Source organism: Microcaecilia unicolor, chromosome 9 (genome assembly GCF_901765095.1).
Source record: "Microcaecilia unicolor chromosome 9, aMicUni1.1, whole genome shotgun sequence".
NCBI classification, from domain to species: Eukaryota; Metazoa; Chordata; class Amphibia; order Gymnophiona; family Siphonopidae; genus Microcaecilia; species Microcaecilia unicolor.
The window spans coordinates 225,483,740-225,511,718 of NC_044039.1; the positions used below are offsets into that span (position 1 = coordinate 225,483,740).

General features: G+C 46.6%; 1 protein-coding gene across 3 annotated transcripts in view; it reads right to left on the reverse strand.

Annotated features, from left to right (window-relative positions):
* Window positions 1–27,979, reverse strand: part of YLPM1 (YLP motif containing 1) — a 336,188-nt gene that overhangs the window by 82,259 nt on the left and 225,950 nt on the right. For all 3 annotated transcript variants that reach the window (XM_030213961.1, XM_030213959.1, XM_030213958.1), the window contains 4 exons: window positions 18,044–18,220; window positions 17,864–17,947; window positions 17,557–17,640; window positions 530–616 (listed from right to left, as the gene is read on the reverse strand). In XM_030213961.1, the coding sequence (XP_030069821.1) occupies window positions 530–616; window positions 17,557–17,640; window positions 17,864–17,947; window positions 18,044–18,220 (432 nt within the window). The remainder of the gene's footprint in view (window positions 1–529; window positions 617–17,556; window positions 17,641–17,863; window positions 17,948–18,043; window positions 18,221–27,979) is intronic.

Here is a 27,979-nt window from a genome sequence, read left to right on the forward strand (position 1 = left end):
TTGCTATTTCTTGAGCACTGGCAGCATAGCTTCCCTTCTTTTAAATTCATTTCTTATATACCACCTGCAAGCCTAAAAGCTATTGAAGTATTTTTCTGTCCCTAAAGGGCTCACAATCTGAGTTTGTACCTGAGTAACAGAGTTAAGTATCTCAACAAACTGCAGTGGGATTTGAACCAGCTCTTAGCCCGATGCTATAACCATTAGGATATTCCTTAAGTAGGATCCTCATTTTTCCCATAAACTGTAAATTGACATATGACAACATTAAGTCTACTGTTCATTTGTTCAATTATGGATTTCATCACAAACAGTATGGGATTGGCTTCACTAGCAAATTCATCTGTTTAAAATTATCAAAAGCTTAGGAGTGTAAACTACTCCAACCCTTTTTTGCATCCTGCTCCAAGGAGCCCTGCGCAAGAAAGAAGGCAAACAAACATTAAGATCTGGAAAACTGTTTCTACTCCCTAGCCTAGCCATACTTCTGGCACTAAGAAAACATGTGGGCAGCTGGCTTGTCTCCTACCAGGTCACTTTCTTCTTCTTCAGTTGATTCTTTTCTGATTTCTTCTCTCTGCTCCTCAATGTCTGGCTCCAAATCCTCCATCTCAACCTGCAGAAGAAAAACAATGTTAACTCTTGGTGCCTGACTTAGATATATCCGAACACCACAAAACCTTTTAACATTTTATCATACCCACAGATACCTGCCTAAGAAGAAAAATCAGTTCAGTACCTTTCACAATGAAATTTTTATACCAAAGACAATGCAGAATTACAGATTCCTCTTATAGGTCCCTTTAACATTCCAAGCCTTTGTTCAGAAGACAAAAATAATCAGAATGAGACATTTACTTTTTCTGGTATATGATCAAGAAAGAGAAGACAGACTAAGCAGATGCCTTGGAAAATACATTTTCTTCCTCCTGATGAGGAAAACTCCTAGGATCTACAAACTGGACAAAGAGAGAGCCTCACTTGACAGAGACTGCCTGTGTGCAATAGTAAGCCTTTGGCTTATTTTAAGCAGTTGTTCTCTATCTTTTCTCATTGCCTTTCTTGGATCTCAGTTTGTTGTCCCATTTGCTTACTGGTTGTGGCAAAACAGGGGATTTTCAAGCATGTGTGAATGGAAATAATATTTTCATGCAGTGTATCTCTCTTGTTTGGCCAGAAGGTGATGTTTGTTCTGTGTTTTAAAGCTGTTGCACAGAAAGCTGGTTTCTTTTCAGTTTAGCCCTGTGGAAAGGCAATCTGCAGTGCCATTAGCCAGATACTTTAAAACTTGATGCTCTGGTCTCTGATTGGTCCTGGAGTTCAAATCCTGCCAGGAGTTACTGGATTTTCCCCAGTCTCAGATAGGGAATCCAGAGAGTAAACATCTCTGCCCTGAAGCCCTGTTCAAGAACTGTGAGCAGTTATTTTTCCTGAAACTCCCCAGGTGCTACCTAGGTGGTGACAAAGTGTTCAGATAGTTTTAATATTGATCCTTATTCAGTTACCTGTTATTGCTTGTTGTTTTTCCACCTGTTTTATATCATCCACTGCTCTATTTCTGTGATAATAAACCCATTAGTTTATCAGCTATGATGTCTTAGACTGAATAAGAATCCTGGTGGTTTGTGTTTTATTTATTTGTTACATTTGTATCCCACATTTTCCCACCTATTTGCAGGCTCAATGTGGCTTACATACTACCGTAAAGGTGTTCGTCAATTCCGGTAAAGCGAAGTTTCTTACCTGAAGCAGGTATTCTCTGAGGACAGCAGGCTGGATATTCTCACATGTGGGTGATGTCACGTCGGCCCCGGAGGATTTTCAGTAAAAAATCTACAGTCTCTTCTGGAGCGTTCTACCGCGCGTGGCGCTCGAACTGCGCATGCGCGCACATAGTTTCCCGCCCGTCGCGCGGTCACGCTCCTCAGTTGAATCCAATAGTTCAACAGAAAAACTCCAAAGTGGAGGTGGGAGGGTTTGTGAGAATATCCAGCCTGCTGTCCTCGGAGAATACCTGCTTCAGGTAAGAAACTTCGCTTTCTCCGAGGAAAAGCAGGCTGATATTCTCACATGTGGGGTATCCCTAGCCCCCAGGCTCACTCAAAACAATAACTATTGGTCAATTGGACCTCGCAACGGCGAGGACATAACAGAGATTGACCTGAAACAAGAAAACAGCTAACTGAGTGCAGCCTGGAACAGAATAAAAATAGGCCTAGGAGGGTTGGAGTTGGATTCTAAACCACAAACAGATTCTGCAGCACCGACTGCCCAAACCAACTGTCGCGTTGACTGTCCTGCTGAAGGCAGTAGTGAGAGGTGAATGGGTGGACTGATGACCACGTCGCAGCCTTGCAGATCTCTTAAATAGTGGCTGACCTCAGATGAGCCACTGATGCAGCCATGGCTCTAACATTATGAGCCGTAACATGGCCCTCTAAAGTCAGCCCAGCTTGGGCATAAGTGAAGGAAATGCAATCTGCTAGCCAATTAGATATGGTGCGCTTCCCGACAGCAACTCCGCTCTTGTTGGGATTAAAAGAAATAAATAACTGGGCAGACTGTCTGTGGGGGCTTGTCCGCGCCACGTAAAAGGCCAATGCTCGTTTGCAGTCCAAAGTGTGCAGCTTGCTTTCGCCAGGACGGGTATGAGGACGGGGAAAGAATGTTGGCAAGAGAATAGACTGGTTCAGATGGAACTCCGACACCACCTACGGCAGGAACTTAGGGTGAATGCGGAGGACTACTCTGTTATGATGAAATTTAAGATAAGGAGCATGAACCACTAGAGCCTGAAGCTCACTGACCCTACGAGCTTAAGTAACAGCCACCAAGAAAATGACCTTCCAGGTCAAGAACTTCAGATGGCAGGAATTCAATGGCTCGAAAGGGGGTTTCATCAGCTGGGTGAGAACGACATTGAGATCCCATGACACTGGAGGAGGCTTGACAGGGGGCTTTGACAAAAGCAAACCTCTCATGAAGCGAACAACTAAAGGCTGTCCAGAGATAGGCTGACCTTCTACACGGCGATGATAACACTAATCGCACTAAGGCGAACTCTTACTGAGTTGGTCTTGAGACCAGACTCTGATAAGTGTAGAAGGTATTCAAGCAGGGTCTGTATAGGACAAGAAAAGGGATCTAGGGCCCTGCTGTCACACCAGAGGGCAAACCTCTTCCATTTAAAGGAGTAACACCTTTTAGTGGAATCTTTCCTGGAAGCAAGCAAGACTCGGGAGACACCATCAGAAAGATCCATTGAAGGCGAATTCTATGCTCTCAACATCCAGGCTGTGAGAGCCAGAGACTGGAGGTTGGGATGTAGAAGCGCTCCCTCGTTCTGAGTAATGAGGGTTGGAAAACAGTCCAATCTCCATAGTTCTTCGGAAGATAACTCCAGAAAAAGAGGAAACCAGATCTGATGGGGTCAAAACGGCGCTATCAGAATCATGGTCCCTCGGTCTTGCTTGAGTTTCAGCAAAGTCTTCCCCACCAGAGGTATGGGAGGATACGCGTATAGAAGGCCTGTCCTCCAATGAAGGAGAAAGGCTTCCGATGCTAGCCTGCCGTGGGCCTGTAGTCTGGAACAGAACTGAGGGACCTTGTGATTGAGTTGAGTAGCAAAAGATCCACCGAGGGGGTGCCCCACTCTTGGAAAATCTTTCTGGCTACAGCCATTTAAAAAAATTTTTTTTTATATGAAGCCCTCGTAAAGAGGAATAAATAAAGAATCTCACGAAGAGAGAAGAAACTTCAACTCCGGCGACCAGGAAACGCGAAGCGCTAAAAAGAAACTCTGTCTCCTCAGACGCGGAAAAGAAGAAACTGAGGAGCGTGACCGCGTAATGGGCGGGAAACTACGTGCGCGCATGCGCAGTTCGAGCGCCACGCGCGGTGGAAAGCTCCAGAAGAGACTTCTGTAGATTTTTTTTTACTGAAAATCCTCTGGGGCCGACATGGCGTCACCCACATGTGAGAATATCAGCCTGCTTGTCCTCGGAGAAAAACAGTTACACAGGTCTGCAACTGCTTTCTAGGAACTATGGGACCCCTGGGAGTGTAGCCCCGGTGTCCTTGAAATCACCGGGAAATAACTTGAGAGTGGGAGACTAGCCCAGAGGTAAGCAGGACCCAGTCTGTGGGAAGAAGGTGCAGTGTAGAGCACATGCCCAGGTGGGCTTGAGCTGTGCTGGGGACAGACCCCACAGGTGGCTGCAGGGTTAACCCCAGGTAGGTGCTATTTCATGACACTGGCACTGAAATATTTGGCTCGAGTGAGAGGCTCAAGTAGGGAGAATTTAAAATTAAAATTTACACTTTAACTGGCAGAATTGGCATTCTGTCACTCACATACCATACTACAAATACCACCTGTAGGCACATTTGGTCACTTGAATTTGCTTACTAAAATATCTTGCCAACAATATAGAATTGTTTTAAGAGAGTAGATGATTGGGATAAAATAAGTGCTTGTGATGTTTAGAATTAATGAGAAACAGAAGCAAAAACTGTGAGAAGTGTAATTAAAATCTTCAGGTCACTGACAAGACAGATTTAATTATGTCCTGCTTTTTCTTGTTGTCTTTTCTATTCTTCGAATTATTGTACTGCTTTTTCTTGTTTTTCTTTTTATAATTTTTGGATTGTAAACCACTTTGAGTGTGTTACTGCAAAGCAGCATATTACGTTTCAATTAAACTTGGAACTGAAATCCCTGGGAATAGGGCGGGCATATACAAGGATACCCCAGGTAGATTTGCTCCCACCCTACGAATCTGTCTCTTCCTCTGATCAGCTATTCTTAGATCTGAAATGGTGGTATTGTCCGCAACTGAAGGTATTTTAAAGCTCATTATCCCTACGAATGAGTCCAGATCTTGCCTCCGATCTTTCATCTTTGCCTATACAGCTCGGCATGTACAAAAAACAGGAAAAATTTGCCAGTCAAATTGAAATGGTAAGTCTCCCGACGGTGACGCCTATCCTGTTGCCAACAAAAGAAACAAAAAGCTGGGCAAACTGCTCCAAGTAATACGCCAATGCTCTCTTGCAATACAAGGTGTTAAAGCTGTTTTTGCAAGGGTGGGCATGAAGTCAGGGAAAGAATGTTAGCAAGAGAATCGACTGGTTCAGATGGAATCCAACACCACCTTCGACAGGAAATTAGGGTGCATGCAGAGGACTACTCTGTTGTGATAAAGCTCATTGACCCTACGAGCTGAAGTAACAGCCACCAAGAAAACAACTTTCCAGCTCAAGTACTTCAGATGACAGGAATTCAGTGGCTCAAAAGGAGCCACTAAATTCAAAAGAAGTTTCGCTGCTTTTCTTCCTTCGAAGTCCACTCCATCTGTCTATTCACTCCTCTGCCTCTCCGAGTAGAAGTAATTTATCGACCCCCTGATAAGTCCCTTTCTTCCTTTCTCACTGACTTTGATGCCTGGCTTTCCTTCTTTCTTGAACCTTCATCTCCCTCCCTCATTCTTGGGGATTTTAACATTCATGTTAATGATACCTCTGACATTTATGCTTCTCAGTTTCTCACTTTAACATCCTCTTTCAATCTTCAACTGTGCTCCACTAACCCCACTCACCAGAAATGCCACTGTCTTGATCTTATCGTCTTCTGACACTGCTCACTCTCAAGTTTCTGCACCTCAGCTCTTCCCCTCTCTGACCATCATCTGATAACTTTCACACTTTTAAACGCCCTCCTCCCTAGTCCCGTCCAATCTCAACCAATACATTTAGGAATCTTCAGGTTATGGGCCCTTCTACTCTGTCCTCCAGTGTTTCAAATCTCTTCTCAACCACTATGTTATCCAAGTCTATCAATGAGGTTGTCTCTTCCTATAATACTATTCTCTCCTCTGCTCTGGATACTCTCGCTCCTCACATTCTTTTTCTGTAAGGCGTACCAAACCCCAGCCTTGGTTGTCCACTAGAATCTACTACCTGTGTTCCTGTGCCCACTCTGCTGAATGCCTTTGGCTGAAATCCTGTGCCCATGCTGACTTCATACATTTCAAATTCAAACAGGACTACTACATCCAGTTGATAAATTCTCTTGCTTCAAACCCTCGACATCACTTTGCCACACTGAAATTTATTTAATTTATTTATTGCATATGTATCCCACATTTTCCCACCTCTTTGCAGGCTCAATGTGGCTTACAATACATCATGAATGGTGGAAATATATTAGAAAATAGACATTTAGTGTAACAGAAGGATCTTGGATAACATGATAATGATAGAACGTGATAGTAGTATAGCAAGCAGATACTATAAGACAGTTCTGAATATATGTGGAGGAGTTGTGTATGTTCACATTTGCTGATCTGTACGGTATGCCTTATTAAAGAGATAGGTCTTCACTAGTTTGCGGAAGTTAGTTAGTTTCTCCTCAAAGTGCCTTCACCTCCAACTCCCTCTTTACTTTGTCTCCAGACTCTGGCTGAGTACTTTTATGATAAGGTTCACAAGATTAAACTTGAATTCTTAACCAACTCACCTCCATCTCTCCTTCCCTTAGTCCATTCTCTCAACCCTCCAACCCCTGGCTCCTTTTCTTCCTTTTCTGAAATCAATGAAGAGGAAACTGCACATCTTCTTTCCTCTTCGAAACTACCTATTCCTCTGATCCTGTTCAAATCAATCTACTTAGCACTATATGTCCAACTGTCATCCCTTTTATCTGTCATATCCTCAATCTTTCACTTTCCACTGCGACTGTTCCTGATGCCTTCAAACATGCCGTAGTCACACCTTAAAAAACCTTCATTGGACCCTACCCGTCTTTCTTCCAACTATCGTCCCATCTCCCTCCTCCCTTTCCTATCCAAGATACTTGAATGTGCTGTTCACTGCCATTGTCTTGACTTTCTTTCATCTTAAGCTATTCTTGATCCACTTCAATCTGTATTTCACCCTCTTCATTCAACTGAAACAGCACTTGCTAAGGTCTCCAATGAACTGTTTCTGGCCAGATCCAAAGGTCTCTATTGTATCCTCATTCTTCTCGATCTATCTGCTAATTTTGACACTGTTGATCATAGCCTACTCCTTGATACGCTGTCCTCACCTGGATTTCAAGGCTCTATTCTTTTCTGGTTTTCTTCTTATCTCTCCATCGTACTTCTAGTGTATACTCTGGTGGATACTCCTCCACTTCTATCCCGCTATCAGTTGGTGTACCTCAGGGATCTGTCCTGGGACCTCTTCTTTTCTCCATCTATACTTCTTCTCTTGGTACTCTGATCTCATCCCATGATTTTCAGTATTAACTTTATGCTGATGACTCCCAGATCTACCTCTCCACACCAGAAATCTCAGCAGGAATCCAGGCCAAATTATCAGGCTGCCTGCCTGACATTGCTGCCTGGATGTCTCACCGCCATCTGAAACTAAACATGACCAAGACTGAGCTTCTTATCTTTCCCCCTAAACCAACCTCTCCTCTTCCCCCATTCTCTATTTCTGTAGATAACAATCTCATCCTCCCTGTCTCATCAGTTTGTAACCTTGCAGTCATCTTCGACTCCTCTCTCTCCTTCTCTGCAAATATTCAGCAGACTGCTAAAACCTGTCCTCTTTCTATAATATCACTACAAGAACCCCTATCCACAGTCTTATCACCTCTTGTGTAACTATTGCAACTTGCGTCTCACAGGTAGCCATCTCTCTCCTCTTCAATCTGTTCAAATTTCTGCTGCACAACTTATATTCCACCAGTGTCGCTATGCTCACATTAACCCTCTCCTCAAGTAACTTTATTGGCTCCCTATCCATTTCCACATAGAGTTCAAACTCTGCAGCTCCTCAGTACCTCTCCAATCTTATCTCTCCCTACACTCCTCCCAGGGAACTCCGTTCACTGGGTAAATCTCTCTTATCTGTACCCTTCTCCTCCACTGCTAACTCCAAACTCCGTTCCTTTTATCTTGCTGCACCATATGCCTGCAATAGACTTCCTGAGCCGGTATGTCAAGCTTCATTTCTGCCCTTCTTCAAATCTAGGCTAAAAGCCCACCTTTTTGATGCTGCTTTTAACTCCTAACCTTTACTCACTTGTTCAGTACCCATGTTTTATCATTCCTACCTTAGTAATTCCCTTATCTCTTATTTGTCCTGTTTGTCTGTCCTAATTAGATTGTAACCTCTTTTGAGCAGGGACTGTCTCTTTATGTCCAGTGTACGTCTTGTAGCGCTATAGAAATGATAAGTCGTCATAGTTGGTCTTGAGACTAGACTCTGATAAGTGTAGAAGGTATTCAAGCAGGGTCTGTGTAGGGCAAGTAAGAGGATCTAAGGCCTTGCTTTCACACCAGACAGCCAGACTCCTCCATTTAAAAGAGTAACACCTCTTAGTGTAATCTTTCCTGGAATCCAGCAAGATTCGGAAGACACCCTCCGAAAGACCCAAGGAAGCGAATTCTAGGCTCTCAACATCCAAGCTGTGAGAGACAGACACTGGAGGTTGGGATGTAGAAGTAACCCCTAGTTCTTTAAGATGAGGGTCGGAAAACACTGCAATCTCCACAGTTCTTCGGAGGATAATTCCAGAAAAAAAAGGAACCATAACTGCCACAGCCAGTATGGCGCGATCAGAATCATGGTTCCATGGTCTTGCTTGAGTTTCAACAAAATCTCTCTCATTAGAGGTATCGGAGGACACGCATACAAAAGGCCTGTCCCCCAATCGAGGAGGAAGGCATCTGACGCTAGTCTGCTGTGAGCCTGAAGCTTGGAACAGAACTGAGGGACCTTGTGAAAGTTTTGTGGGACATGCCCATATTGAGAGACCACTCATGCGGTTGCATTATCCTGCTTGGTCTGCTTGCCAGGGTGTTGTTTGCGCCCACCAGATAAGCGGCTTGAAGGAACATGCCGTGTTGGCGAGCCCAATGCCACATCCGGACGGGCCTCTTGACAGAGAGGGTGTGATCCAGTACCCACCTGCTTGTTGGTGTACTACACTGCAATCTCATTATTTGTTTGAAAGAGAGCAATTTGGTGAGACAGCCGATCTCTGAAAGCCTTTACAACATTCCAGATCACTCAAAGTTCCAGGCTGAGCTGAAGGTTTGTTTCCTGGGAGGGCCAAGATCCAGCTTCAGCCCATCTACATGAGCTCACCATCTCAGGAGACATGCATCTGTCGTCAGCACATCCTGGTCCTGGGCTCATCCTCCACTTCCAAAGGAAAAGGAATGGCATTAGCCATTTTCTTAACAAAAGATGGAAATGAAAGGCTCTCTGGCGGAGACTGTCTCCTTTCAGGTGGAGGGGAAGGTTCAGAGGGAATCCCATAACATAGTAACATAGTAGATGATGGCAGAAAAAGACCTGCATGGTCCATCTAGTCTGCCCAAGATAAACTCATATCTTGAATTTGTACCTGTCTTTTTCAGGGCACAGACCGTATAAGTCTGCCCAGCAGTATTTCCCGCCTCCCAACCACCAGTCCCGTCTCCCATCACCGGCTCTGGTACAGACCGTATAAGTCTGCCCTCCCCTATCCTAGCCTCCCAACCACCAACCCCTCTTCCCCCCACCTGCTCATCTGAGAAGTATCTGGGATCTTCCTCTGAATACCATGAGTGCTCCTCCTCGGTGTTGGACAGTATCTTCTTATGGGATTACTGAGAGCGAACCTGCCTCGATGCCGAGGAACCATGCCCTCGAGAGCAGCGTCAAGAAACCTGCTCCCGTTTGGACTCTGTTGAAGCTTCCTCCACCGACTTTGAGGGGGTATCGACATATTTTATGTATAGGATGTATTTGCTGCCTTTTTGAAGGAGTTCAAGGCGGTGTACAGTAAGAATAGATCAAACATGAGCAATAGGCAATTACAGTAGTAAAAATATTCAAAAACAATACAAAGTATGGTATGGTATACTAGCAATGTCAACACAATACGTAATAGAACATTATAATTGGTAGTGAAGGGTAAGGCAAAGTTGTAACATATAGATGGGTAAGAAAGTAGGAAGAATTAGAAAGCAAGGTGACTGATTTGAAGAAAGTTGCACAATTATTACTTTAAAAGGAGTGAAGCCTGTGAAAACTGGGATTACTTTAATCAGTGGGATTTGAATTAGAGACTTAAGTATATGTATTGTTAAATAACTTCTGGTTTTTAGAAGAGAAAGAATGAAATTGGATGTATTATTTCTAACTAATATTGGACAATAAGTATGTTTTCAATGAAATGATTTGACTATACACCGTATTGGCCTTGAACAAGCCAACCAGATGATCAATGGGGGATAATGAATTAGACAAGTAATATCTGGGGATAATCAGGTTAATACCACGGGTTTTTTTTCAGTTTACAGTTTAATTGATCTCTTTGTCTTGTTTCAGTCTCCCTATTTAGTGGTATAAGGAAGAGAATAGAATTACCTGACTGAAATAATTCCTAAATATTACTTTCTCTGTATTTCCGGCAAGTTGTTTTATTGCTTGTAAAAATTTAAATGGTTATAAATAAAAAATTTAAAAAAAAAAAAGAAAGTTGCACATGGAGGAGTGGATAAATATGTTCTGCTGCACTATGTGCAGCCTGAGTCACTCCTTGTGTGTTTGAGTGAGACTAACAAGTTAGTTACTTCTTCCATTAAAGGCTTGGTTGAAGAGCCAAGCTTTTACCTGCTTCCTAAAGTAGAGATAGTCTTGTGTTAAGTGGAGCCTTTCCGGCAATGCATTCCAGAGTGTGCAATGCAATGCAGAGTGGAATGCAATGCAATGCATTCCAGGCGACCCTCAGGGGGAGGAATGCTGGCTTCGGCCTAACCCCTGGTAAGCCTTTCCTCAGCTGAGAGGTACCCACCTCTACCACCGGCTGCCTTTCAGGTGCTGTGGAGGACTTGCAGCTCATCTGCATATCCTTACAGCCTTCTCCGGGGTGACACCCAGGTCCACCCCGATCCACTCAGGGCCTCCGCTCTAGGTGCCGCGCGCCTAACGGCGCGCGGGGCATTTTTCTCTTTGTATCTAATCTTTTTCCAGTTGCTAAAGTACCTTAATCGTTTATGGCCCCTATTCACATTCTCTTCCTAGCTCTGTCATTTCCTAATCTTTTCCCTCACCCCCTACCTCTCTCCGCTACAGGAACTCACTTCCCATCCATTGACTTCATCACCTCACCTTCTCTCCTACCCTCTTCCTCCTTTTTGGCTTTTAATCTCCGTCTCTTTCTTCCCTCCATTTTGCCTTCCCCATTCCACCTAAATACCTCTCGCCTTCGACGCCTTCGTGGCCACACCTCTCCTACTCTCCTCCGCTCTCTTTTACTCCTTCTCTTACTCTCAGCTGGTGACATCAATCCCAATCCTGGCCCTCCTCACCAACTATTATCCAAACTCTACAGATCTCACCGTGACCTCTCTAACCTCATCTCTATTCCTCTACTCCCCTCCTCTTCTCTGCCCTTCTCTTGCGCCCTATGGAATGCCCGCTCTATCTGTAACAAACTCCCCTATATCCAGGACCTCTTTATCTCGCGTCACCTCCATCTGCTCGCCATAACAGAAACCTGGCTCTGCCCTGATGACTCTGCTTCAGTCGCAGCCCTGTGCCATGGCGGTTATCTATTTTCACATACTCCTCGCCCTGCTGGCCGTGGGGGCGGTGTTGGACTACTTCTCTCTCCCTCCTCCAGATTTCAACCCCTTCTTCCACCTCAATCTCACTGTTTTTCCTCCTTTGAAGTCCACTCTATCCGCCTTTTCTCTCCTCTGCCTCTTCGAATAGCGGTCATTTATCGTCCCCCTGATAAGTCCCTTTCATCCTTTCTCAGTGACTTTGATGCCTGGCTTGCCTTCTTCCATGATCCTTCCTCCCCCTCTCTCATCCTTGGTGACTTTAATATTCCTGCTAATGATCCTTCCAACTCTTATATTTCCAAGTTACTCGCTTTAACGTCGTCCTTTAATCTCCAACTATGCTCCACCTCCCCCACTCATCAAAATGGTCACTGTCTTGATCTCATCTTCTCCTCCAACTGTTCACCCTCTAGTTTCCTTGCCTCCGATCTTCCCCTCTCTGATCACCATCTTATAACTTTCACACTTAAATCTCCTCCCTCCCAGTCCCGTCCTATCCTATCTAATTTATCTAGGAATCTTCACGACATTGACCCTTCATCTCTATCCTCCCATGTTTCAAACCTCCTCTCTACTGTGGCACCATCCACGTCTGTCAACGAGGCTGTTTCTTCTTACAACAATACTCTATCCTCTGCCTTAGACACTCTTGCACCTTTGATGACCCGCCCTGTAAGGCGTACAAAACCCCAACCTTGGCTGACTTCTAATATCCGCTACCTACGTTCCTGTACCCGCTCCGCCGAACGCCTCTGGCGGAAATCTCGGGCCCTTGCTGATTTCTTACACTTTAAGTTCATGCTGACCTCCTTCCAATCTGCTCTTTTACGTGCCAAACAGGATTATTATATCCAACTGACCAACTCTCTTGGCTCTAATCCTCGACTTCTCTTCACCACATTGAACTCTCTCCTCAAGGTGCCCCCTCCCCCAACTCCCCCTTCACTATCTCCTCAGACCCTTGCTGAATTCTTTCACAACAAGGTTCAAAAGATAAACCTTTCTTTCTCTACCTCACCAGCTCTCCCTCCACTAGTCCGTTCCCCTCTCTCTCCTTCCCCTCATTCCCTTTCCTCCTTTCCTGAAGTTACTATTGAGGAAACTACACTTCTCCTTTCTTCCTCAAAATGTACCACCTGTTCCTCTGATCCCATTCCCACCCACCTTCTTAATGCCATCTCTCCTACTCTTATTCCTTTTATCTGTCACATTCTCAACCTCTCACTTTCCACTGCGACTGTCCCTGCTGCCTTTAAACATGCTGTGGTCACACCTCTCCTTAAGAAGCCTTCACTTGACCCTACTTGTCCCTCTAATTACCGACCCATCTCCCTCCTTCCTTTTCTCTCCAAATTACTTGAGCGTGCTGTTCACCGCCGCTGCCTTGATTTTCTCTCCTCACATGCTATTCTTGACCCATTACAATCTGGTTTTCGCCCTCTCCACTCAACCGAAACTGCGCTTACTAAAGTCTCCAATGACCTATTACTGGCTAAATCCAGAGGTCAATATTCCATCCTCATTCTTCTTGATCTTTCCGCTGCTTTTGACACTGTCGATCACAGCATACTTCTCGATACCCTGTCCTCACTTGGATTCCAGGGCTCTGTCCTTTCCTGGTTCTCTTCCTACCTCTCCCTCCGCACCTTTAGTGTTCACTCTGGTGGATCCTCTTCTACTTCTATCCCTCTGCCTGTCGGCGTACCCCAGGGTTCTGTTCTTGGTCCCCTCCTCTTTTCTATCTACACTTCTTCCCTTGGTTCATTAATCTCATCCCATGGCTTTTCCTACCACCTCTATGCTGATGACTCCCAAATCTACCTTTCTACCCCTGATATCTCACCTTGCATCCAAACCAAAGTTTCAGCGTGCTTGTCTGACATTGCTGCCTGGATGTCTCAACGCCACCTGAAATTAAATATGACCAAAACCGAGCTTCTCATTTTCCCCCCCAAACCCACCTCCCCGCTCCCCCCATTTTCTATTTCTGTTGATGGCTCTCTCATTCTCCCTGTCTCCTCAGCTCGAAACCTTGGGGTCATCTTTGACTCTTCTCTCTCCTTCTCTGCTCATATCCAGCAGACCGCCAAGACCTGTCGTTTCTTTCTTTACAACATCCGTAAAATCCGCCCCTTTCTTTCCGAGCACTCTACCAAAACCCTCATCCACACCCTTGTCACCTCTCGTTTAGACTACTGCAATCTGTTTCTTGCTGGCCTCCCACTTAGTCACCTCTCCCCTCTCCAGTCAGTTCAAAACTCTGCTGCCCGTCTCATCTTCCGCCAGGGTCGCTTTACTCATACTACCCCTCTCCTCAAGACCCTTCACTGGCTCCCTATCCGTTTTCGCATCCTGTTCAAACTTCTTCTACTAACCTATAAATGTACTCACTCTGCTGCTCCCCAGTATCTCTCCACACTCGTCCTTCCCTACACCCCTTCCCGTGCACTCCGCTCCATGGATAAATCCTTCTTATCTGTTCCCTTCTCCACTACTGCCAACTCCAGACTTCGCGCCTTCTGTCTCGCTGCACCCTACGCCTGGAATAAACTTCCTGAGCCCCTACGTCTTGCCCCATCCTTGGCCACCTTTAAATCTAGACTGAAAACCCACCTCTTTGACATTGCTTTTGACTCGTAACCACTTGTAACCACTCGCCTCCACCTACCCCCTCCTCTCTTCCTTCCCGTTCACATTAATTGATTTGATTTGCTTACTTTATTTATTTTTTGTCTATTAGATTGTAAGCTCTTTGAGCAGGGACTGTCTTTCTTCTATGTTTGTACAGCGCTGCGTATGCCTTGTAGCGCTATAGAAATGCTAAATAGTAGTAGTAGTAGTAGTAGTAGTACTCCGGAGAAGGCTCGCTTGCGGGTATCACATCGTGTAATGTCTTTTGGAGAGGGTGTAGTTCGTGAAAGTCCTTGGGAGGACTTTAGTGTCCTTGGCGGTGTGTGGAGGATCATCCTATTCTTTAGATACTCAGGGCCATTTCCTTTCAGGGCCTTGAAGATCAAACAGAGTTTTAAATTTAGCCCTGTATTGTACTGGTAGCCAATGAAGTTTTTGCAAAAATGGTGTTATGTGGTCACGTCGCTTGCAACCTTCTATGAGTCTTGCTGCTGCATTCTGAATCAACAGGAGCTGGTGCAGGCCCTTTGTAGTTAGACCATTGTATAGTGCATTGCAGCAATCCAGTCTTGATGTTACCATGGCATGCACAACTGGGATAAGATTTACCTTCTCGATATAAGGAGAGAGGCAGCGTAGCTGTCGCAAATAGTGGCAGTCAACACTGGAGCCGCAAGTGGTGCTGGCACCACAGGCTGAGGGCCAGGCAGCGCCGCAGCAGGAGGTAAGGCAGGCCCAAGCACCCCCGATACTGATGCACACCACTGCATAAGGCCATCCAGCAGCTCTGGGAGCAAGGCCCGGATGCGCTCATCGAGGGCCGACACTGGGAAAAGCTGGGGTGCCAGTTGAGGCGCAGGCTGCAGAACTGCTGGGGTCAATGAGGGAGCACAGGCGCATCAGCACCTCCTGTGTGGAGGGAGAGCGATCCTCCCGACGCCAATGCTTCTTGGGTGCCGAATCCTTCAACAACTGGAGCTCACAGCACCATGTGTCGAGGGTGACCGAAGATGATGCTTCTTGGCCTTTACCAAGGCTCCTCAGTGCCGACGTACTCACGTCAACTCAGGGTCAGGTCCGACAATGGATGGTACTGGAAGACCTGCACAACGCCTCACTGTACCCCAGTGTCTAAGGGTCTCAAAGCAGCCATTCTTACCTACGTTCCCCTGTGTCCTCTTCTTCATGCGAAGACACAGACACAGCAGGGCTATGGTCGGGCCCAAGGCACTGCAGACACCAAGAATGGGTGTCTTTTCCCGAGACCAATTGCTCCGGGTACAGCACTTGAACCCATTGGGAGTCTTCGTGGACATGGACAGGAAAATCTCATCAGCCAAGTTAAACAACTCTGGTGCCTAAAAAAGGGGCAAGGCACTCCAAAAAGAAAGGGAAGAACCCGACCAAAGTCGGAGCCTAAAAAAGGCTTGATGGCGACACAGAAAGAAGAAAAACCCGGGCAAAATAAAACTAAAGAAATTAAAGGACAAGTTGGAAAAAAGGCCCAAATAAAGGAGCCAGAAGAAAAAATGAGAAAATTAGCCGAAACGCACTGAGAAGCTCTCAAGAACGGGGCGAGTGAGAACAAAAAAAGCACAGCTTCTCCTCATACGGAAAAAAGAGAACGCGTTCGCAAGACGTGCGGGAAGGCACTCGTGCATGTGTGGTGGAGCGCAGCTTGTGTTCCACAAAGCTCTATTTTTAGCTTTAGCAAAATGCCAGACTGAGCAACGTTGATCAGCGTCACCAACTTGTGAGAACATTGAATCCTGTTGATCTCGGAGAATATAAGTTTCTATTGTAGACAAAGTACTATCTAGTTTGTTATAACATTATTCAATTGCAAAATACATTAGGTGGTTTTTCATCACCTACTTCATTTTTGTTTAATCACCATGCAATTACTGTTTTTGCCTCTAGTACCAGGGCCGGTCTTAGCAAGTGCGGGGCCCTGTGCAGACCAATTTGGTGGGGCCCCCACCCTAGCTCCACCCCATTGATAAGATTATTCCATTTTAAGAAAATTTTTTATTTATGCAATTTCAAATAAAGACAAATGAAGCTAAACTTGTACAACTTGTACAAAAAAACTGATCGAAATAATAAACCCAATGCTATCATGAACCCCCCTCCCCAGATATTCATTTCTAGTTCACTACAATTAGTAGTTCCAATTCTCATAACAAAGGAGAATAAAGGAAAATTACTAAGAAAAGATCCAGTACTTTCAAATTCCCCTATTTTTTAATTTAAAAAGGTTCCTTGGAAATGGATTTTATATGTGCTCTTTTCCTCTCCTAAGCTGAACGTGCTTAGAGAAATGCCCCTCTTTCTTGAGGCTACAATGCTATTTGCTTTGGAAACTCAAATTCTCCTAAATACACATGATCTGGCCAGCTTAGCAAGATAAGTACCTTTAGATGGACAATTTTTAGTCTGCCCACTTGGGATTCTTTAGGTTTTCAATAACTTTGTCAAATTAACAGTAAAGTCTGACACTACTAGCACTCTCCACTTGCCCCTGTCCCCACCCCTCACATACACGCACCACTTTAGCTAACCTCTTGATCTTTTCCTGTCACTGCCCTTCATAAAACACTGAATTTTGACTTAATCACTGAAGGGAGAATAATAGACTACTGCAATAGTATTTACCTTTAAAATGGCACAAAAGGGGTTTGACACTTCCTTTTTCCTTATAAGAAAAGTTATCATCATACCTGGCTTGCCTTTGAATGGCAGTGGCACAAACTTGCTCCAGCTCAAGCTCCACTTGACTGTCTTTATTTATTTTTAAGTCACACTCACTCGCACACCGGCTCACCTTCGACCAGGCTCCAGGCAGCTTTCCCGCTCAGTGACTCCCGCCCGCCAAACAGGAAATACCTCATCAGAAGGCGGGACATTGAGCGGGAAGTGAAATTCTGGGGTAAGCCGTCGCTGCAACTCTCTGTCGGGAGCCGGGGCCGTCTTGCTGGCGCTGCAACTGTCTGTCAGGGACATCGGTGCAACTGTCGGGGTCCGGGGAGGTGGGAGGCTGCTGACGGTGGGCTCAGCGGGGGGTGGGCACCGTGCCGCAACGTGGCGGGACCGGAGCGGCCGAGTGGGATCATGATGCGGTCGTCCGAGCGGGGGTCGGTCGGAGTGAGGCAGAGTTGAGGCGCGCTGCGCAGGGCCCTATGCGGCCGCCTTGGTCGCCTCTGCCTAAGACCGGCCCTGTCTAGTACCACTACCACTGGCAGATAATATTCACCACTTCCTGTGAAAAAATGTTTAGAGTATTAAAACAGATAACATATATTGTTGAACTCACCTCCTCAATGGCAGCATCCTGCAATAAGGAGCGAACATCTAAGCGCATCATGTGACGAGGAGCAATCTCCCAGTTATCAGCCATCTGGAGGTAATCAGAACAAAATGAAAAGCAATACTTCAATATCTTACCTCAAAGTTCTCAACATACTCCTCCTTCCTTATACTTAATACTGCCAACATACTTTGGCCCCAATTCCCAAATATCTCAGCACTTACAAAATGAGTCCACAACACTCCCTTTTCTAAGCATACCTGACTCATACAGGTCCATCTCTAGAAACCCGTCTCATCTCTCTGTTTTTTACCTTGTTGATTTCCTTCATCTTACGGTTGTGAATGTTCCTTTTAACACAGGTTTGGTTGTCTGCACTCATCTCAGCCAAATACACCTGAGAAAATAAAAAAATGAGGAAAGCTTTGCACACTGTGTATGTATCCTAACAGGCCTCCTCAAACACTAACCATCACGTCATCACATTTCTTACTTCAAAACCCTTTGTCTTTGCTGCACTCCAGAACTGCTCAAAGTGACGCACTCTGTCGTTGATAGCATCAAGGATAATGAAAGGGAAAAAACCGTCATCGAGCGTCTTACGGAATGTCTTAGACATACTGTTTCGGTACGTCTCCTCCATCTCTGGCTCAAACTCGTATTCCATCACCTGGTTGATGAAAAGAAGATAAACCATGACATCTTAAAAAGCCACGTTTACAATTTACTCAATCAAGGAGAATTAGATTTAATACCAGATTTGCTTTTCAACTAATTGTTGTGACATACTAAAATATTAAATGAGAAAGAAAAGAAGCACTAAGTAAAACATAAGTACATAAGTATTGGCATACTGGGAAAGACCAAAGGTCCATCAAGCCCAGCATCCTGTTTCCAACAGTGGCCAATCCAGGTCACAAATACCTGGCAAGATCCCAAAAAGTACAAAACATTTTATACTGCTTATCCCAGAAGGGAAAATCAGGTTCTTACCTTGATAATTTTCTTTCCTTTAGTCACAGCAGATGAATCCATTAACTGATGGGTTGATCCGCCTAACAGCAGGTGGAGATAGAGAACACTGAAAGCACATGGTGTTCCTGGACGCTCAAACCCCCTCTGCCTTCAGTATATGAAACTTCCAAAGCAGAGTGAATAAAAAAGGCAATATAACAAACTTTCCTCACATAGAACAAACACCCCAGAACCTGGGCAATAACCAAACAAAGGAGGGACGTTATTAACCTCCTGAAATAAAAACAGCATGTAGAAACTCTGATAGCTTGTCTTCAAGTACTCCTGATGAGGCACAATGTCTGTATGCAACATCTGTACAAAAACTAAAGTCAGTCAGGGAGGGATCATGGATTCATCTACTGTGACTAAAGGGAAGAAAATTATCAAGGTAAGAACCTAACTTTCCCTTCCTTGTCATCAACAGCAGATGAATCCATTAACTGATGGGAAGTACCAAAGCACTCCCTAAGCAGGGTGGGAACAGGCAACTCCGCGAGCAAGCACTTGCGCTCCAAAATGTGCATCCTGCCATGCTGCCACATCCAGCTTGTAATGCCGCACGAAAGAGAGCTGAGCAGCCCAGGTAGCCGCACGACAGATCTCCTGAAGAGAAAAAACACCCGTTTCAGCCCACGAAGAGGACATTGCCCTCGTAGAGTGCGCTTTAAACGCTTCAGGCGGCGACCACCCTGAAAGCAGAAAAAATGATTTCCTTAAGCCATCAGGCTATAGTGGCCTTAGACGCCGGAAACCCCCGTTGGGGACCTGCCAACAGAACAAATAAATAATCAGAATTCCTAAACTCATTTGACATCTGCAGATATTGCAACAAAGCCCTGCGGACATCCAAAAGGCACAACTGCCCAAAGGAGTCCGGAAACTCCTACTTAGAGAAGGAAGGAAGATAGATGGGCTGGTTGAGGTGAAAAGCTGAAACCACCTTAGGCAGAAAAGAAGGCACCGTACGAACAGTTACCCAGATTCCAAGAACTGCAGAAAAGGATCCCGACAGGAAAGAGCCTGAAGCTCAGACACTCTTCGAGCCGACGTCATTGTCATTAAAAAAAAACTGTCTTGAGAGTCACATCCTTCTCAGAAGCTCGTTTAAGAGGCTCAAACTGAGATCGCTGGAGCGCCTTCAACACGAGCCCCAGGTTCCAAGCCGAACAAGGCGACCGCAAAGGAGGACGGAGACGAAGCGCCCCCCCCCCCAGGGAAAACGAATATCCAGATGAGCAGCAAGGGACAATCCGGAGACTTTCCCCCGGAAGCAGGCCAACACTGCCACTTGAACACGAAGGGAATTGTAGACCAGGCCCTTTTGTAGCCTGTCATGCAAAAAGTCCAGCAAGAGCAAGACTGTCGCCAGAGTCGGCGAGATAAGATTTTGGCTTACACCACTCCTCAAAAGTGCACCAGATCCGAGCATAAGTCGCAGAGGTAGACCGTGTGTGAGCCTGCAAAAGCGTGGCAATAACCTTATTAGAATAGCCCTTGTTCCTCAATTGTGCCCTCTCAAGAGCCAGGCCGTAAGACCAAAGCGGCAAGGATCTTCCATAGTCACCGGACCCTGAACTAACAGGTTCGGAACCCAAGGATCCGCGTACCATGGACGCTTTGGCCAATCCGGGGCAATGAGAATCACCAATCCTTGGTGCAGACGAATCCGAAGTAGAACTCGACCTATCAAGGGCCAAGGAAGGAACACACACAGGAGGCCCAAGGGCCAAGGTTGAGCCAGAGAATCCAACCCCGCCAAGCGAGGATCTCACCTTCTGCTGAAAAAGCGAGGGACTTTGGCGTTTACGCTTGATGCCATGAGATCCAAGCCTGGAGTCCCCCATTTGGCACAAATCTGAAGAAAAACTTTGTCTGCCAGTTCCCATTCTGCTGGGTCGATTTGATGTCTGAGGAAATCGGCTTGTACGTTGCTCTGACTGGCTATGTGAGCCGCGGCAGCAGCTCTAGGTGGCGCTCGGCCCAGTCACAGATCTGAGATGCCTCCGCAGCCAGGGTCCTGCACTGAGTGCCGCCCTGGCGATTGTTGTCGACCACTGCTGTCGTGTTGTACGACAGAACTCGGACAGGAAGACCCTTCAGCATCCTGTGGAAGGCCAGAAAAGCCTGAAATATCGCTCTCGGTTCCAAGCGATTGATGGACCATCCCACTTCCGCAGTGGATCACAGACCGAGCATAGCGTCCACGGCAATGAACTCCCCAGCCCGAAAGGCTAGCATCCGTTATCACCAGACACCAAAAAGGAAGAGCCAATGGCATCTCCTGGCGCAGCCTGTCAGAAAGCCACCAATCCATACTGTGCTGGGCCACAGGAAGCCACCGTAGTCTGCGTTGGTATTCCTGGGAAATCGGAGACCATTGCTGAAGCAGAGCAAGCTGCTACGGTCTCATGTGAGCTCTCGCCCAGGGAACCACCTCAATGGTGGATGTCATCGATCTCAGGACCTGAACAAAGTCCCAACCTCAAGGGAGAGGCATCCGCAGGAGCAGGCAGACCTGATTCTGAAGCTTGAGCCACCTGCTGTCGGAAAAACGAACCCCGAAGCCGTGTCGAACCGGACCCCCAAATACTCGAGAGACTGAGAGGGGGTCAGGTGACTTTTGGGTATATTGACTACCCAGCCCAGAGTCTGAAGAACTGTAACAACTTTGGCTGTGGCAAGTCGACACTCGTCTGCCGAATCCGCTCTGATGAGCCAGTTGTCGAGAAAAGGGTGAATTCTGATACCCTCTCGCCTGAGAAAGGCAGCCACTACCATGACCCTGGAAAAAAATCCAAGGGGCAGTCACCAGGTCGAAAGGCAAGGCGCAAAACTGGAAATGTTGGCTCAATACCCCAAACCGGAGAAACCGCTGATGCGGCAGCCAGATGGGAATCTGCAAGTACGCTACACCTTGAGGTCCAGAGACATGAGAAACTCTCCTGGCTGTACCGCCGCAATGACGGAGCGCAGGGTTTCCATGTGGAAGTGTCGCACAACTAAGACTTCGTTGACTCTGCGTAAGTCAAGGATAGGTCTGAACGACCCGCCTTTTCGAGGCACCACAAAATAGATGGAGTAGCGACCGCAGCCGCGTTCGGCCGGAGGAACCGGAACCACCGCTCCGAGCTTCAGCAACACCTGCAAGGTCTCGTATACTGCTGCCCGCTTGATGGCAGTGCTGCATCGAGACTCCAAAAACGTGTCTCCTACTGGGACGGCAAATTCTAGCCGGTAACCTTCTCTGATCAGGTCTAGGACCCACTGATCCGAAGTAATCTTGGTCCACTCCTCGAAAAAGAGGAGCCGTTGCTCCAACCAAAGTTATGATTGATCACTTTTTAAACCAGACTGATCTGACAGTATTAGCTCCCTCTGAATTTGAGATACTTTCTGCACCTTTTACTATACAGCTGGTTTTGTGGGCAATTAAACATCTACCAATGGGAAAGACCCCGGGCCTTGATGGCTGTAGTAATAAAATCTATGAGGTTTTGTAAGGGACTGTTGGCACCGCTGTTGGTAAAAGTGTATAACTTTACAGATCCAGAAACTGTTTTACAGCACTCAAGGCACTTGATGGCGGTGACCATACTACTCAAACTTGATAAGGACCCCAGGTACTGCAGTTCCTATAGACCAATCTATTTGGTACTAATTACAAAATCTTTACAAAACTTATGGCTAATAGGTTGCAGAAAGTATTACTGAAAGTAATACAGATAGATCAATCTGGTTTATTCATGGCAGGCAAACTTTTGATAATACCAGAAGAGCTTTACATTTGATTGCGTGGGAAGGGGAGAGGATGTTCCATCTTTGCTGTTGTCCTTGGATGCAGAGAAGGCCTTTTTATTGGCCCTATATGTTGGCCATACTACGTAAGGTAAGCTCATGCCACCCATGTCCTCCAGGCTCAGTCCGGCCACATGGTCAGTGGCTTGGGCGCCTCCAATGGCAGTTTTGCCTGCTGGACTGCCATTTTCCGCTCGGTGCTGCCTTGCCGAACACCTTTCCACAATGGAACATGGTAGTGCTCTTAGGACTTTTCCTTTCCTTTGGCATTTCCGAATTTCGGTCTGATCGCACCAGAGACAGTCCTGCAGATACTCTGTCTCCCAGTGTCCCACTTCAGTTTCACTGTAGGATTAGGGATGACATGACTCTCACCAGTTATCCCTTGGGCACCATCGGCTGTCAGCACAGAGGCAGAAGCTGTAATTGAGGCAACAGCTTTGGTGACTTTTTCCAGTCATCAGATGCCGAAGTTTTTGCATCTGTTGAAGGAAAAAAAAAACAGAAAAAACCATACCCAAAGCCCTACTTTTTCCTCAGCTTTTCTAAAGGTTAAAAGCAGCAGCTATCCTCTTTTGTGTGAAATCTAACTCTTAGAAATGCAAAGACTTCAAAAGAGTTTAAATAGGTCACTTCTCATTACAAAATGATGAAAAAATAAATAAATCTTAGATAAAGAAAGCAAAGAAGCTTGCTACTATTTTATTTATTTATTGCATTTGTATCCCACATTTCCCCACCTATTTGTAGGCTCAATGTGGCTTACATAGATCTGTTATGGCATTGCCATTCTAGGGTATCAGATACAATTGGTGATGCAAAGAGATTGAGGATGGGAAAGAAGTTCTAGGACGATAGATAATGAAAGATAACATTCAGACTGGGGAGGATTAGTGAGGTGGTCTAGTTAAGCTATGGGCCCTCTTTGTAGGCCTTGTTGAAGAGATATGTCTTCAGGGATTTGCGAAAGTTAGGTACTTCGTTGATTGTTTTCAGGTCATAAGTACATAAGTAGTGCCATACTGGGAAAGACCAAAGGTCCATCTAGCCCAGCATCCTGTCACCGACAGTGGCCAATCCAGGTCAAGGGCACCTGGCACGCTCCCCAAACGTAAAAACATTCCAGACAAGTTATACCTAAAAATGAGGAATTTTTCCAGTCCATTTAATAGCGGTCTATGGACTTGTCCTTTAGGAATCTATCTAACCCCTTTTTAAACTCCGTCAAGCTAACCGCCCGTACCACGTTCTCCGGCAATGAATTCCAGAGTCTAATTACACGTTGGGTGAAGAAAAATTTTCTCCGATTCGTTTTAAATTTACCACACTGTAGCTTCAACTCATGCCCTCTAGTCCTAGTATTTTTGGATAGCGTGAACAGTCGCTTCACATCCACCCGATCCATTCCACTCATTATTTTATACACTTCTATCATATCTCCCCTCAGCCGTCTCTTCTCCAAGCTGAAAAGCCCTAGCCTTCTCAGCCTCTCTTCATAGGAAAGTCGTCCCATCCCCACTATCATTTTCGTCGCCCTTCGCTGTACCTTTTCCAATTCTACTATATCTTTTTTGAGATACGGAGACCAGTACTGAACACAATACTCCAGCTGCGGTCGCACCATGGAGCGATACAACGGCATTATAACATCCGCACACCTGGACTCCATACCCTTCCTAATAACACCCAACATTCTATTCGCTTTCCTAGCCGCAGCAGCACACTGAGCAGAAGGTTTCAGCGTATCATCGACGACGACACCCAGATCCCTTTCTTGATCCGTAACTCCTAACGCGGAACCTACCAGGTCAGTTGGTAGTGTGTTCCACAACTGCGTACTCATGTAGGAGAAGGAAGTCATGTGTATAAGCTTGTATTTCAGTCCTTTATGTCACGTTTTCACAGCTGGAAACTGGGTTGTGAGCCCTTGGGCCACTGCCAAGGAGCGGCAGTGGCAGGCAAAACCACCACACACCGGAGACTAGGCAGAACAGGACTGGACCCCGGACTGGAGTTGCAGCAGAGGCAAACAAGCAGGACTAAAGCAGAGCAGGTACCCTTAAACTTCACCTGCACCTGGCCACTTTTCACCAAGAGTTGAGCTCCTGGCTTTAGGTGGCCGGCAGGACTTACTGGGCAAAGCAGGACTGGATACCCACTAGGCTGAACCAGGAATGAGGGTCAGAGGGGAAAGGAACCAACAGGGGCAGCAGGGCAAGGAAGGGAAAGCTAAAGGGCAGGACTGAAAGCTGCGAGCAGCCACTGAAACAGGGAACAAAAACAGCTAGACAGGAGACTGAACTGAAGGCTGCAGGCAGCCACTAAAGCAGGGAACAAACACAGATAAACCCAGAACTAGGCAAAGACATACAAACAAGACACCAGACTGGGAAACAAGCAATACAGTAAACAAGCAATACCCTAAACTAAACATAGACTAACTAGAACAGGCAAGACTTCAGGCAAGAACTAGAGCAAGGAAACAAACTCAGGCTGAAGTGCAAAAGCACCAACATACCAGGGCCTTAGACTCAATGCAAAGGCAAAGCAGAAAGGTTTCAAAATGGCTAATAATCCCAGCAGCAGCTGAGACTCAGCTGCAGCAATCACCAGGCAACTAAGGGTGCTGTACAGGTTCAAACAAAACAAGCAGGTCTGGCAGTCTGGAAGATCCGGACCGGACTGAGATGAAATCTGGAAAGGGTGACAGCACACAGACAATCTAATGCATCCAGCACACAAAGACAGAGACAGAACTAACTCACAAAGAACAGACAGAAGCCAGCTCAGAAGTTGACCACAGGAAATAAGGAAACAGACGTGACAGTACCTCCCCCCCCTCAAGGCTCCCGTGTCCCCACGGGAGCTTTCAGGTTTCCATGGGTAACAATGGTGAAACCTACGGAGGAGTTTCACCACTGGACCATGGTTAGCTGGACTGGAGCTTGAACTCGGCTGGGACTGAGCAACTTGGCTGGAACTGGAACTTGGCTTAGGCGCAGCATCTAGGCTAGAACTGTGACTCGGTCTGGACTCAGCATCTTGGCTGGAGCTCAGCCTGGACTCAGCAGCTTGGCTAGAACTGGAACTCAGTGTGGACTCAGCAGCTTGGCTGGAACTGGAACTCAGCGTGGACTCAGCAGCTTGGCTGGACCTGGAACTCAGTGTGGACTCAGCAGCTTGGCTGGAGCTGGAACTCGGCTCAGACTCAGCATCTAGGCTGGAACTGTGATCCGGTCTACACTCAGCATCATCTTGGCTGGCACTGGAACTCAGCAAAGACTCGGCTAAAAGTGCCACTTGAACAGGAACCAAAGGCTCAGTTAGAAGCGCCACTCGAACTGGGCTCAGAGGTTTGACTGGAAGCGTCACTTGGGCTGGCATCGGAGGCTCGGTTCGAAGTGTGACTCGGACTGGACTCCGAGGCTTGAGTGGGAGCGTCACTTGACCGAGGATTGGAGGCTCAGTTCGAAGCGCCACCCGAACTGGAATCGGAGGCTCGGTTAGCAGCGTCACTCAGACTGGACTCCGAGGCTTGAGTGGAAGCACCCCTTGAACTGGGATTGGAGGATCGGTTAGACGCGTCCCGTGGACTGGACTCTGAGGCTTGAGTGGGAGCGCCACTTGAACAGGACTCCGGGCTTGACTGGAACTCAGCATGGACTCAGCGGCTTGGCCGGAGCTGGAACTTGGCTTGGACTCCTGAGCAATTCGGCCGAGAGTGTCCCTCTGGATGGACTGACGGTACGCCTGGACCTCAGGATTCGCATTACGCTTTCTTTCAATGGCAGCTTCTCGAGTATCCCGCAGAGCAGGGTCAGAGACAAGTAGGTGGCGATACTCCCAGAGTGGGGTCCTAGGATCAATGCCCAAAACTGGGTTTTCCACGAGCCCAAGCTGCCTGACACGCTTCCTCTCTGCTGAATCTTCAGACAGCCCCTTCAAGAGTGGATCAGACAAAAGTTTTTCACGATACACCTCTAGGGTCATGAGAAGATCAGGAACAATAATAACGCTAGACCCAAACTTGACAAGGGAAACAAGAGCAGAGGTTCTAGGCCGGAGGCACAGCAGGAAGGGTGATCTTGCCGAGCTCATGGCCTTTGCATTCTGTCACGTTTTCACAGCTGGAAACTGGGTTGTGAGCCCTTGAGCCACTGCCGAGGAGGAAGATGGATCTCTGGAAGAAAGGTTTTATTCTTTTGAGTTTCCACATAGAGTGGAACATTTTTTTCGTTGTATTCTTCACGTGGGTTTCGAGTGTGAGGTTTCGATGAATGGTAACTCCAAGAATTTTCAGATTATTTGAGACAGGAAGGGAGAAGTTTGGTGTGGTTATAGTGGTGAAGTTGCTTGTATTATACTGTGAGGTGAGTACAAGACATTGTGTTTTTTCTGCATTAAGTTTTAACTGGAATGCGTCCGCCCAGGAGTGCATGATTTGGAGGCTTTGGTTGATCTCGTTGGTGATTTCATTTAGATCATGTTTAAACGGGATATAGATCGTGACATCATCTGCATATATGTAGGGGTTGAGGTTTTGATTAGCTAGTAGTTTAGCTAAGGGTATCATCATCAGGTTGAAGAGGGTCGGTGAGAGGGGGGATCCTTGGGGGACTCCACATTCGGGTATCCATGGGGCTGAAATATCTGCGTTCGTTGTTACTTGGTATGATATTGTGGTCAGGAATCCTTTGAACCAGCTAAGAACTTTACCTCCAACTCCGAAGTATTCTAGTATATGTAGTAGTATTCCTGGGTTTTTGCCAGGTATTGGTGATCAAGATTGGCCACTGTATCAGGACATTGGGCAGAGTCCAGGATGGCTGCCATGATGTGAAGATGTATGTGAGTTCTCTCGCGCTTTCCACTTACATTATGCATAAATGCCATGGGAGGTGTTCCGCCCAACCCGCTCGGCAGGTGGTCTTCCCTTCATTCCATCAAGCAGAGATCACCGCGGACACTAGCAGATAAGTGGGCAAACCAGTTGTTCAAGTATTGGAGAGGGGCTCAAGCTTTCGGAGCAAGGTATTGCTTAGCCAAGCCGGTCCTCTGTGTACCAGGAAGGACCGGCTGCATTCTTTGAGGTCAGTAACAGTGTCCCTGTCAGCGCTGGGAGAAAAGAGTGGATCGAAAGCCGAAAATCCTCCTGACATGGGGTCATCTCATAGTAACATAGTAGATGACGGCAGAAAAAGACCTGCATGGTCCATCCAGTCTGCCCAAGACAAACTCATATGTGTATACCTTAACTTGAATTTGTACCTGTCCTTTTCAGGGCACAGACCATATAAGTCTGCCCAGCAGTATTTCCCGCCTCCCAACCACCAGTCCCGCCTCCCATCAGCGGCTCTGCTACAGACCGTATAAGTCTGCCCTCCCCTATCCTCGCCTCCCAACCACCACCCCCTCTTCCCATCAGCGGCTCTGGTACAGACCGTATAAGTCTGCCCTCCCCTATCCTCGCTTCCCAACCACCACCCCCTCTTCCCCCCAACTGCTCCGCCACCCAATTTCAGCTAAGCTTCTGAGGATCCATTCCTTCTGCACAGGATTCCTCTATGCATATCCCACGCATGTTTGAACTCCGTTACCGTTTTCATCTCCACCACCT